A 13,558-nucleotide genomic window follows, 5' to 3' on the forward strand; every position below is an offset into this window, starting at 1 on the left:
TGTGAAGATCAGACTTTGATAGATCCCTGTTCTTTAAATAAAACAGGGTGCCCACTCACACCTGATTGTCATCCCATTGATTGAAAACACCTGACTAATTTCACCTTCAAATTAACTGCTAATCCTCGAGGTTCACATACTTTTGCCACACAGATATATAATATTGGATCATTTTCCTCAATAAATAAATGACCAAGTATAATATTTTTGTCTCATTTGTTTAACTGGGTTCTCTTTATCTACTTTTAGGACTTGTGTGAAAATCTGATGATGTATTTAGGTCATATTTATGCAGAAATATAGAAAATTCTAAAGGTTTCACAAACTTTCAAGCACCACTGTAGGTGAAGTCAAGTAATTCAATATATGATAGTGACAGTTAAAGAGTTTAAGACATTTTAAACCATAGATTTTAAGCTACATCACAACCCTACGCTTATCAGTTTGGATTTTTAAATGCGCCTAACATAAGGAATGTTAATGCAGTAATCAAGCGTGCAGAAACTAATTTTGCCTCGTTTCAGATTCAGCGTACAGGGTGCCAGTATAGGGCATGGGCTCTCACCAGTATCTGAGACACTTTCTTCATCTTTGGAAACCTGTTTGTCAGCTGAAGGCAGCCTGCAGATATTACACCTAGCAAAAGAACAATCAATCACACACAGCAATGAACACCAAGATCGTTTGAATGCATCTGTTACTGCTAATTAAAAACGCAGGTAATGACAACTAATAAAACCATTAGCTGATAAATGGTAAATCTCACCCAGATCGGCACTGCAGCTTGTCTCGTGGAGTCCCTACATTCTCATCAGCAGGAAGGAAAGAGATTGTCCCTTCATAGTAGCGATGTGACAGAAACGTTTTAACACCTGCCACAAACCAACAGGGCTCCCATTGAAAATGACAGCAATTGAAAGAATGATGATAATAAGAGTAGTAACTTCACTTCTTCCCCCCCCCCCCCCCAATCTCTTTCAGTCTGTTATTATGGAGGTCTTGCTGACCTGAGATGTCATAGCGAGCTGGGCCCATCCAGCGCTTCCTCTCGCTGTCAGTCAGTACATCGCCATAGAAACCATAACCAAGCAGCGAGACAGAGTAGCGGAGAAAGGTGTGGTTATGGTGGATGGAACAGACGTCCATTGGCTGGGAATCTCCTGGGAATAGGAAGGGTATAGTGGTTTGAGAGAGAGACACACACACACACACACACACACACACACACCTCCCCATTATTTTATTTATTTGAAAATCGTTTCCATAAATGATAGGCATCACAGACGTGGCTGCAAGAGAATAATTTTTTTTTTGCGGTCCAAATCCTGCGCCATGATTGGCTGGCGAGCGGGTCCGTAGCCTACAATATGGACTCCAGTTACAGACGCCGGTTGCGGACCTCTGGCGACTCGCTCGTTCACAACAACAAACATGGTAGCATTTTTTGTCAACGTTTATCTTTTTTATAAGATTTATTTATAATATCAAAAATCTTATAAATTTTTGCCAGCATTTCTCAGGAGAATAGCATTAATTTTACAGCATGGATAGCGATAATGACAGTGTTCACAGCAAAAGCAAGTTTTACTACCCTGAGGAAGAAGAAATAAAATAAAACATTTCAGGAAAAAGCTAAAAACCTGTAACTGTTGCTAACGCCGAGCAAAAACACGGCTGAATCCTGAATGACTTCTATTTGTATAAAGAGGGGACCACATAGGCGGCAAAATGTAGTTTTTTTCCCTGCCATGGAAGTGCACTTGTATACCGAGGAGGAAGCAATTTGCATTACAGCCGTGAATGAGGATTCGAAATGGCGGCTCGCCTCTGCTCGGTTTTCCCTTTCGGGCGCTCTCGTTTTTGGTTAGAATTTGGTAAAGAAAAAAATAAATATATTATTTACCAGCTTAAGGTCGGTCCTCAGCCTTGAATACTGACCTCGGCCCAGAGGGCCTCGCTCAGTACTTTCAAGACCTCGGTCACGGTATTTCACGATACAGACCTCCCAGCTGGTAAATCTCTCACACACACACACACACACAGCACACTTTCTTTTCCCTGCACTAGTACCAGCTACTATAAGGCTCCAGAATGATTTTACGATATTGCACTTCTAGTCCAGATCTCAGATACTCATCCTACTATGACACCTTTAAACCATTTTAACACTGTGGTCTTAGAAGTCTGACAAGCATTTGTTGCTGGGATGAAGGACCCAAGCCAACAACTCCACCCCACGGCTCTATCAAGTATGGGTGTAGTACATGTATGGTATGTAGCTTAATCCAGTTCAGTAGGCTACATCTCCATCTCACACTTGCTCATCAATGACAGATCTTTGAAGGAAATATTATTTAACCAGAGTAATAAACAAGTAAATTAAAAATGTCATGCATGTGGCCTGAGAGTCAAAAAGAAAAATTAAGTGACGCACTTGCATAATACGCTGTATGTCAGAGTTTTACTTGGACATGTGTACTCACCCACGACGATGTGCAGAGCCGAGGTCACGGGGTCATTCGAGCCAACCGTAGCGTAGCATATGCAGTCAGTCGAACCTGTTTCATAAGCACATTTCACAGGTCACGTCTTCACCACAAAACAAATCAAACTCTCCATTTCTCTAAACGTAAAAAATATGAAAATCAGAATCTCTCTCGCTCGCTCTCCCCACCTACCCCCCCCCCCCACACACACACAACCCTTCTCCATGTAATTTAGACGCTGAGACAATTTACCTACCAATCAGGAAAAAAAAAACAAAAAACCGTTGGCCAAATATTAGATACGCCTGAGGTTTTTCGGTTCATGCTTCTGTGTAAGCAAAAATAACTTTCTGTCTCTTCTTTGTGCTGAGAACAATTTAGCTTGACTCACAGAGGCATGGAGGAGAATACTATTAGCAGTGAGGCACTGATTTTTTACAGAGATGAGATTTCAGACTTCATCCCTCTTCTCTCACTCTACTCAGTAATGAAATTCTTCTGTCTCAAATTGCTAATATAAAACCCAGTGAGAGCAGCGGTAAGCACAGAGCTCACTCTGTATGGAATACAACCCGGCTGGTTCTTTCAACAATCAAGACAAAGAGCAAGGGTGAGAAGAGAAGCGAGAAAGTCTAAGAAGAATGAAGAAAGCAAGCAAAAGGGAGAAGGACAACACAAGGAAAAAAGTGATTTAAAAAAAAAAGATAGAAAGTGTGAAGGGGCTGTGACAGACTGGCATCCTATCCAAGGGGTATCCCTGTTTCACAGATGGGTTTCGTATCCACCGTGACTCTGACCAAGATCAAGTGGTCACTAATGAGTAAATTAATTAATTTGGGGGGGGGGGGGGTCAGGAGGCAAAAGGAAAACAGAAAAAAAAAATAAATTGATGAAGAGCTTAAGAAAACAGTTTTGTTTTGACATTAGGTCATTTGTGCTGGAACCAAATCAATAAAGCAAGCTCTAGCTGTGAGGAAAGAAGAATCGTCTCATACTCATTTTCTTCCATTAGCTGTTTAAGCCATTCATTCATTCATTCATCTTCAGTAACCACTTTTTCCAGGGTTGAGGTGGAAACATGCTTCAGGTCAGTTGTACCTTACTGTTCACACACTCATTCACAACTCAGGGCAATTTGTTTATTTCAATATTTTAACAGGATGCTTCTTCATCAAAGTGATTTTCAAGAAGGTTCTGTCAAAACTAATTACGTTACAAGATTGAGAAAGTTAAAAATAAAGTATTTAAACAAATATAAGAATGTAAACATGTCAAATCATATGCATCGAAAGACTTTAAAAAGAATTTAGATCTAAACTGGGAAGTCTTAGAGCACTGTTTAAGATCATTTCAGTCTTTGATGGCTTGATACGATATCCTTTGTTTTCCCCCCAAATTTAGATTTGCCAGTCCACCTACTGATATCTTTGGACAGAGGACACTGGAGAAGACGGAGAGAACCCATGTGAAACTCCACACCGACAGTAACCTAAGCTCAGGATTGACTTGAATCGTGAAGCAGCACCACCCTTCCATTAGGATATAAAATTCATGGTGGTTATTTAAACTCCTACACGTAAAAGACCAGGCTGTAGCTGGACAGAATTATTTTATAAATACTGATAAAGCTAGGTTACTGTTAACTTCATCTTAAAAGATTATTATAAGCTGTGAACTGTGTACATTTCCACAGTCTAGTGAACACCACTCCACAGCCTCAAGGCCATTTCATTAATCCTTGTTCAAACACTTATCAACACTAATGGGCCCGCAGCGCACACAAAAAAAAGGCAAAGCAAACATGGATACAAACAAGCGTCGCTCTTTTTCCACTACAGTAAGAGTCGCTTTGTCCCCCTGCATATGAACAGAGTTATGGCTGCTCTTTGGCAAACTAATCTTCTGTGATTGTTTTCCAGGTAACACGCACCAGAAGAAGTGTGCGATTTATGATGTAGAACATACAAAGAACGTATTCTGTCTGGGAGGCATGAAGGTCTATCAAAAGAGACCTCGAGGTGGTGGGGTAACAGGCAAAACAAAAAAAATAAACAAGTCGAAGCCATTTTCTCTCGAACTCACCTGCAGGAATGATGCCGATACGAAGGGTGCAAGGTACCAGATCCTCATCTGAACGGTTCTGGTCTATACCAGAGTCACACTGCGTACGGGAGATTAGGCCATGTATGATTTCACTGAACATGCCGTCTCCGCCAACACAAACCACACTGCCAATTAAAATAAGACTGATGAGTGTATGACGCAGACACACACACGATAAAAGAGTCATCTAACATTTCCTAGCTATAGAGACATCCTTGTTACGTTTTGATCCAAACAAAAACATGAAACTGTTACCATTTTATTAAAAACACCGAAACGCGTTATTTACAACCCCAATTCCAAAAAAGTTGGGACACTGTGTAAATCAATAAAGACAAAATAAAGATTTGTAAATCATGGAAACCCTATATTTCATTTAGAAAAAAAAAAAAGGTACAAAGACAACATATCAAATATTGAAATGGAGAAATATTCATCTCATCATCTGTCGCCGCTTTATCCTGTTCTACAGGGTCACAGGCAAGCTGCGGGGTACACCCTGGACAAGTCGCCAGGTCATCACAGGGCTGACACAGACACCCATTCACACTCACATTAGAAATATTATTGTTTTTTGAAAAACATATGCTCATTTTGAATTTGATATCAGCAACACATTTCAGAAAAGTTGGGATGGGGCAACAAAAGACTGAAAAATGCTTGTAAAAAAAAAAAAAAGCCATGTTTTTGTACTATTTTCAATGAAATATAGGGTTTCCATGATTTGCAAGTTATGCCTCGGTCACAGCCGGCCGTACGTGCTCCTACGGCCGGTCTACGTGCAAAAAATGCCAGAAACGCACGGAGGGTACGGGTGTGACGTGCTGATTTTCGAGCCGTAGACCGGCCGCAGAGGCTCTTTGTCGTGTCAAACAAACTCTACGGGCGCTTACGGTTTTTTCAGGTTGCAAGACAAACTTACGGCCAACGTGCGTCTTTCTCCACGAACAAATAAACTGCAGCAATTTGGGAAACGCCAAAAAAAAAAAAAAAAAAAAAATATCGTACGTCCGGTTGTGACCTAGGCTTTATCACATACTGTTTTTATTTACAGTTTACACAGTACCAATTTTTCTTCTAGAACTGGGGTTGCATTATGGAAATATATGTTTATGCTCTTTTCACAAAGTGAAATCTACCATCAGTTCATTTCAATCAAATCAGTTTGTTGTTTTTTTTTTAATTCCTAACATTTAAGCATGACATGGTGTGCTGTTATAGGAAAAATCAACAACATGGTGATATGATGCAGCCTGACCCAAAGTCAAGTCCCAAATTGTTTTACTCCTCTAATACCACAGCAATTTGTCAATACCCAAACAATGTATGCATTAAAGAATGAAAGTGTTGATGTGGCATTTGTTTATAGTTCTGCTGGGGAATGTCGAAGGAGCAAATTCCTGTTCATGCTCAAATTATAGAATCCCGTCACCGGCTTCTTTTTTTCTTGAAAAAGATGAAAAAAAAAAAAAAATCTAGAGAGTGTCATGATACCAATAAGCTGAAAAGCACAAAGCTGTCTCTTGAAGACTCTCTTATTTAGGAAAACCGAAACTGTTAAAGTGATGACACCGGAGACTCCTTCATATATGCTGAATAAATGTCTCATCACTATATCTATTATTACACACATTAGAACTGTCCACCAGGGGCGGCACGGTGGTGTAGTGGTTAGCGCTGTCGCCTCACAGCAAGACGGTCCGGGTTCGAGCCCTGTAGCCGGCGAGGGCCTTTCTGTGCGGAGTTTGCATGTTGTCCACGTGGGTTTCCTCCGGGTGCTCCGGTTTCCCCCACAGTCCAAAGACATGCAGGTTAGGTTAACTGGTGACTCTAAATTGACCGTAGGTGTGAATGCGAGTGTGAATGGTTGTCTGTGTCTATGGCCAAGTTTACATTAGACCGTATCTGTCTCGTTTTCTTCGCGGATGCACTGTCCGTTTACATTAAACCGCCTGGAAACGGGAATCCGCCAGGGTCCACGTATTCAATCCAGATCGTGTCAGCTCCAGTGCTGTTTAAACATTAATACGCGGATACGCTGTGCTGAGCTCTAGCTGACGTCTCATTGGACAACGCCACTGTGACAGCCACCTTCCTGATTCGCTGGCACTGGTCATGTGACGCGACTGCTGAAAAACGGCGCGGACTTCCACCTTGTATCACCTTTCATTAAAGAGTATAAAAAGTATGAAAATACTGCAAATACTGATGCAAATACTGCCCATTGTGTAGTTATGATTGTCTTTAGGCTTGCCATCCTTCCACTTGCAAGTGGTAAGTGATATGCGCTGGGATCACACACACAGCGGCTCAGTCCCGAATCACTGCTTGTGCACTTCACTCGCGCGCTCTGTGAGCTGCGCAGGGCCGGAGTGCGCACCCTCCAGAGGGCACTCGCTGTTCAGGGCGGAGTGATTTGGAGCGCAGGATGCCTGCGGAGCCGAGCGTATCCGTGTATTGGTATTGCTGTGTGCACACTAATCGTTTTAAAAACGTTAATCTGATGATCCGCTGATACGGTCTAATGTAAACATGGGCTATGTGTCAGCCCTGTGATGACCTGGCGACTTGTCCAGGGTGTACCCCGCCTTTCGCCCGTAGTCAGCTGGGATAGGCTCCAGTTTGCCTGCGACCCTGTAGAACAGGATAAAGCGGCTACAGATAATGAGATGAGAACTGTCCACCACACAAGTTGTGTTTAGCTATTACTCGACAAATCTTGGACTGTCCTCTGGACTCCATTGAGGAGGTGGGTGAGAGGAGGATGTTAACCAAGCTGACATCAATCAATCATAGATAACTCCTCTCACCCCCTACATGAGGCTGTAGGGGCCTTAAGCAGCTCTTTTAGTAGTAGACTGCTACACCCACGGTGTAAGAAGGAGAGATACCGCAGGTCATTCATACCTACTGCTGTCAGACTGTATAACACCCACAACTTGTAATGTAGCACCAATAACCTGTTTGTCGTTCTATTTGCACTACTTCACTACTACCTCTGCCATCTCTCATCGATGCAATTATGTGCAATAATACTTACATATATATTATACAGAGTCTACCTGTAATGTGCAATTTTTTCCGAGCCTCTCAGTAAGGCAATATTTCTATACTTTTTCACGGTAGATAATGCAAATAGCCGTCTGTATTTAATCTTTTGTTTGTCTAATTTTTATTTCAGTTTTATTTTATCTGTATGACATTTTCTTACTACTCTAACACGTGAATTTCCCTGATGTGGGATCAATAAAGTGAATCTAATCTAATCCAAACACCTACTGAGCAAACACAATTAACAATTCAACAGTGCCGTGGAGTCAGACGTGATGGTAGAGTACAACAGTATAGGTATCTTCTACTAGAGTCAACATGAGGGATGAGGGTTACATTTCTTGAAAAGAAATCCAGGTTAACAAGTACTATTCGCTGAAATAAAATCCTGATCCAGAAATGGCATTTCCACTCAGAGTCGCTTGGCTTCTGGTCTCGTTTTGATGAATGCTGCATACTGAGGTCATCAAAGCTCGTTAAACTCCATAGCAGGTTCTTACTGGTGCCAAACCAGGCTGCAGTGCCAGCAGACTGATGTGCACTGAAGTGATAATCTAGTCTTGACTGTGGAAGGGCAAATTCCTCACTGGGCAAATTAAGAGCTGCCACATACCCACAGTGATCTGGACTAACTGCAACTCACCCGTCGTATTTCTTGAGATCAGCCTCCGTTTTCAAGTGGTCTCTGGCATGATTCGCCCGCTCTGTTACTATGGAAACAAATGCAAAGTTATGGTAACTGAGCAGTGAGGAGTAATGGCAGCAATGACACTGACTTTATCTCCAAGTTAAATTGCTACTTCACAAGGGGTTTTGATGGGCACCATTAATCCAACTACATCAAGTGATAAAGTCAAAGCTGCTGCTGCAAAAAAAACAACCCTTAACTACATTTCAATACAAGACTGACTCCGTCAGGACTGACAGGAGATTTTAAAATACATGACCTCACTAGAAGGGCACTTGGTAGAGTCATATCTCCACCAAGCCACATATTAGAATATCCAGATATTTACATTTTCTGTATATTTGGATTTGCATCAAAACCTAAAATCAAATCAATTGTTCCTTGACCCATGGCTGACCTTTCTTCAAAATTTCATCAAAACCCGTTCACTACTTTTTGAGTTACACTGGGAACAAGGAAAGAAAAGGCGGCCAACACATAACCTCCTCCAACAAAGTTAGCGGAGATAAAACCAGATGGTTCACAGAAAGCCTCTTGTGGGGATGGTGACTAGGTAACTATAGATGCAAAAACAGATATCATCTAAAGCCATCTCGGCTTCTCTAATGATTCTGTTTCGACTGTTTGTGAAATGCAAACATGATAAAAACACACTTCTTTAATAAGCCTCACACGGTTATACATTATTGTGTGCTGCCAGTATTCCAAATCACCATTTCACAGCCTATGCAGGGGAGAGAAAAATCTTGATGAAAAATCCTCTCGTGTTTACTAGCTATCAGAGCTCCCATTATCATTATCCTGCCTGATGGATAGACCTGTAAACAAAATCATATCCTCGGGAACACTTGGCAGTTGCGGCTATTTGCCCACAAATATCTTTTCCCAGAATGTGAACACCATTTTTTTTTTTAAAATTCAAATGTTAATGTAGACGGCTGATGGCTGCTCACCAATCACGTCAGTAGAAATAGAGGCACGGGAAAAAATTGGGGCTACTTTCTGCTCATAAATCCTTTTCCCATGGTGTTTCCCTCCGTAGGGATTTATGTAGACCAGCAAGCGCTTCGGTCGGATAGCTGCAAATAAGGAGATGGGGCGGGGGAGAAGAACAGGCTTAATAATTTGCTGCACAATAGAATCTTTTGTCTAGAGTACAACTTCATTTTTTAAACAAATAAACTTTATCAAGGGCAACACGGTGGTGCAATGGTTAGCACCGCTGCCTCACAGCGAGAAGGTTCTGGGTTCTGACCGCACAGATGATTTTGTTTGCATGGTCTCCTCCTGCCTGCGTGGTGCTCCGGTTTGCTCCCACAGTCCAAAGACACGTGGATTGGGTCGACTTACTTAATCCTCTTCGCCCCGAGTGGGGCATGAGGCCAATAACAAGCACCTCCACTTTTGACAGTCTTAAGCAAGATGTGCCTCGCCCCATGATCGATTTAACTCTGACAGCTCAGCGGTGATGGTTATTCTCCAAGTGGTCTTAAGTGGCTATTTGGGCAAATTTGACGGGGCTGCAGCACCCAGGAGACGAAAGAGGAGGAGGAGCTATATGACGTCAGCAAAAGAACCTTCCTCCTAACTTACCAGTTTGTTGTTGATGCGACAGGTGTTCAGTTTATTATTAGTATTTTTATTAGACATTATTATATATATAGTCATTATGCCTTCATGTTGTGTTGCCGGCTTTTGCTCCAAAACTCACAAGGATGGGGTAAGTTTATTCAAGTTTCCCAGAGATCCCGAGCTGCATGCGAAGTGGGTGAAGCAAGTCAGGCGCACTCGTGACAAGTGGGAGCCCTCACCAACATCCATCCTGTGCCCTGAACACTTCGATTTGGATTGTTTTGACACCCTTCCCAGCTTAAAGGAATCTCTTGGGTGTTCAGTTCAGCACAAACGTGCGTTACTACCATCAGCAGTGCCTACACAGTGTTGCCAGATTGGGAGGTTTCCCGCCCAGTTGGGCGGTTTCAAGTGCATTTTTTGGTGGGTTTTGAACATATTTTGGGCTGGAAAACATCAGCAGTAGCTGTTGCCAGATACTGCTCAAGTTTTCCAGTCCAAAATATGTTCAAAACCCACCAAAATGCACTTGAAACCGCCCAACTGGGTGGGAAACCTCCCAATCTAGCAACACTGCCAGTATTCCGGAGGGGGTCTACTAGTAGCTATGCCAGATCCAAAGACAGTCCTCCTGTCAGAACATGTGTTGTGAAACGACATAAGCTAAAGGTACGTCGAGCTATAGATTCTACATGATCATCATAAATGTAATCATAAAGTCGGCGTGATATCAGTCATGTATTTGCTTGTGAAAGCTTGCGGCTTTCATGTAACTGCCGCCTAGCAACGAGAGGCAAAGGGTAAAGAGGGTAGGCTATCATAGATTCTATTCGGAAGAGATCAACACAATTCTAGACTCCCAGAAAAGGAAGAGCTAGCACTAGAGAGTTCACCGGCGTTTTCATGCGCCATTTCCATTGAGTAGAACCAGAGTAGAACAGCCAGTGAACCGCAGCGTGTTCTTCCGCTGACGTCACAACATGGCCGCGAGCCACGGACCCAGTTTTCTTGCGCTGTGCAATTAAAAGTTGGATATTCGCGTAACAGCTTCTTTTCACGCAATTATAACAGAAATCTAACATGTTTGCCATGTTGTATAGTTTATTTAAGAAATTGCATAGAGTCATGTTCGTGTCATCAGCCCTTTAAGTCTTCCAGGGTGTGTCCACATGACGGCAACTTTGGGGATCTGCTGTTGGTCCATACAAAGGCATGCCCGAGACATCTCACGCGTCGGTGTTTGATTTAATCAACCACGCTGCGTCTTCTGGTCTTTTTGTATAGCTCCTGCTTAGATATTACTGCTGGCCAGAAGAGCCCACAAATCCTTCTCAAACATCTATTGTGAAAAACCTCCAGCTTCCTCATGTCACTCTACCACTCTCCAACATGGACTGGATCGACTGGCTACTCTAAACTGCCCAGAAGTGTGAACGTGTGTATGAATGGTTGTTCGTTTCAGTGTTAGCTTGGTGACCTGCCCAGGGTGTACCCCACCTCTCACAGACTGAGTTTCTGATTAAACGCTTTTTGTATTCTGGATTAATGAAAGCAAGTTTCTTAAACGCTGACAAACGTTAATAAATACACCATGATGGGTTTTATTCTTTACAAACCTTTTTAAGTGAGAAAGTACAAAACTGTCACGTCTCAGAGAATTATTTAATCCCTAACACTTTACAATATATAAATCTTAATTGTAAATAGTCAGCTCAGGTACAAGCCACTTCTAAAAAAATATATACACATGTTTTCATGAAATGTTAACTTTAAATAAAATCCTAACTTAGAACCAGGCTAGCTTTCCAGAAAACCAATTTCAAATAGACTAAGCACTGCAACCTAAACTGTACTGAAGCTGCAACTGTGCCAGATCCATCCATCGTCTAATCGCACTTATCTGGAGCCAACCCCAGCTGACCCGGCAGGGGGGCTGGGTTCACCCTGGACAGGTCATTAATCTATCACGGTGCTAACATGGAGAAACAAACACTCATGGGCGATTTAGAGTGGCCTGATTTACATGTCTTCGGACTGTGGGAGGAAGCCCACGTAGGCATGAGGAGAACATGCAAACTCTACACAGAAACCCCATTCAACCAGCAGGTTTGAACCCAGAACTTGCTTGCTGTGAGGCAACAGTCAGGGTGAGAGAGAGATAGTAATTCCAGAAACAAAATCAAAAGTTACACGTTTTTATGAAAGCTGACTATCATTATTCTGGGTCAGTTGCACAAACGAACTTTAAGGACCTACTCAATAGTGAGAGTTGCTCCCTGATGGCTTGGACCCATTGCAGACACAGTGTCCTATCAGTGCACTGGAGGGTGACTTCACTGCACCGCCAGCGGTGTTTCTGAGTCCTCTCCACATAGGACACTACAAAGAGGAGACACACACACACACACACCCAAAAAAAAAAAAAAAAGGCTTAAAACATACAGTGGCATGCAAAAGTTCGGGCACCCTTGCTAAAAATGTCTGTTGCTGTGAATAGTTAAGTGAGCGGAAGATGAACTGATCACCAAAAGGCATAAGGGTAAAGGCGACACATTTCTTTAATATTTTCCACAAAATTACATTTTTATTTCCATCATTTACAGGCGTAAAATACCAAAAAATGAAAAGGGCCTGAAGCAAAAGTTTGGGCACCTGACATGGTCAGTACCAAGTAACACCCCCTTTGGCAAGTATCGCAGCTTGTAAACACTTTTTATAGCCAGCTAATAATCTTTCAGTTCTTACCTGGGGGATTTTCACACATTCATCCTTGCAAAAGGCTTCCAGTTCTGCAAGTTTCTTGGGCTGTCTTGCATGCACTGCTCTTTTGAGATCTATCCACAGATTTTCAATGATGTTTAGGTCAGGGGACTGTGAGGGCCCGGGCAAAACCTTCAGCTTGGGCCTCTTGAGGTATTCCATTGTAGATTTTGAGGTGCGTTTTGGATCATCGTCTTATTGTAGGACCCATCCTCTTTTTAACTTCAACTTTTTTACTGATGGTGTGATGTTTGCTTCTAGAGTTTGCCGGTATTTATTCTAATCCATGCTTCCCTCGACCAATGAAATGTGCCCTGTGCCACTGGCTGCAACACAACCCCAAAGCATGATCGATCCACACCCATGCTTCAGAGTTGGAGAGGTGTTCTGTTCCTGGAATTTGGCACCCTTTTTTCTCCAAACATACCTTGGCACATTGTGGCCAAAAAGTTCTATTTTGATTTCATCAGTCCACAGGACTTGTTTCCAAAATGCATCAGGCTTATTTCGATGTTCATTTGCAAACTTCAGACGCTGAATTGTGTGTCTAGGACGCAGGAACGGTTTTCTTCTGATGACTCTCCCATGAAGGTCATATTTGTTCAGGTGTCGCTGCATAGTAGAACAGTGCACCACCACTCCAGGGTCTGCTAAATCCTTCTGAAGGTCTTTTGCAGTCGAACAGGGGTTTTTATTTGCCTTTCTAGCAATCCAACGAGCAGTTCTTTCAGGAAGTTTTCTTCATCTTCCAGACTTCACCTTGATCTCCACTATTTCTGTTAACTGCCATTTCTTAATAACATTATAATCTGAGGAAACAGCTACCTGAAAACACTTTGCTACGTTCTTGTAGCCTTCTCCTGCTTTGTGAGCATTGATTATTTTATTATTCAGAATG

General features: G+C 42.3%; 1 protein-coding gene across 1 annotated transcript in view; it reads right to left on the reverse strand.

Annotated features, from left to right (window-relative positions):
• cerk (ceramide kinase) overlaps positions 1–13,558 on the reverse strand; it is a 58,133-nt gene that overhangs the window by 22,773 nt on the left and 21,802 nt on the right. Inside the window, exons 3-10 of the mRNA XM_060903059.1 lie at positions 12,157–12,279; positions 9,282–9,407; positions 8,284–8,350; positions 4,569–4,714; positions 2,484–2,558; positions 1,008–1,160; positions 767–872; positions 566–636 (exon numbers count right to left, since the gene is read on the reverse strand). Of these exons, the coding sequence (XP_060759042.1) occupies positions 566–636; positions 767–872; positions 1,008–1,160; positions 2,484–2,558; positions 4,569–4,714; positions 8,284–8,350; positions 9,282–9,407; positions 12,157–12,279 (867 nt within the window). The remainder of the gene's footprint in view (positions 1–565; positions 637–766; positions 873–1,007; positions 1,161–2,483; positions 2,559–4,568; positions 4,715–8,283; positions 8,351–9,281; positions 9,408–12,156; positions 12,280–13,558) is intronic.

Source organism: Neoarius graeffei, chromosome 21 (genome assembly GCF_027579695.1).
Source record: "Neoarius graeffei isolate fNeoGra1 chromosome 21, fNeoGra1.pri, whole genome shotgun sequence".
Taxonomy (NCBI): domain Eukaryota; kingdom Metazoa; phylum Chordata; class Actinopteri; order Siluriformes; family Ariidae; genus Neoarius; species Neoarius graeffei.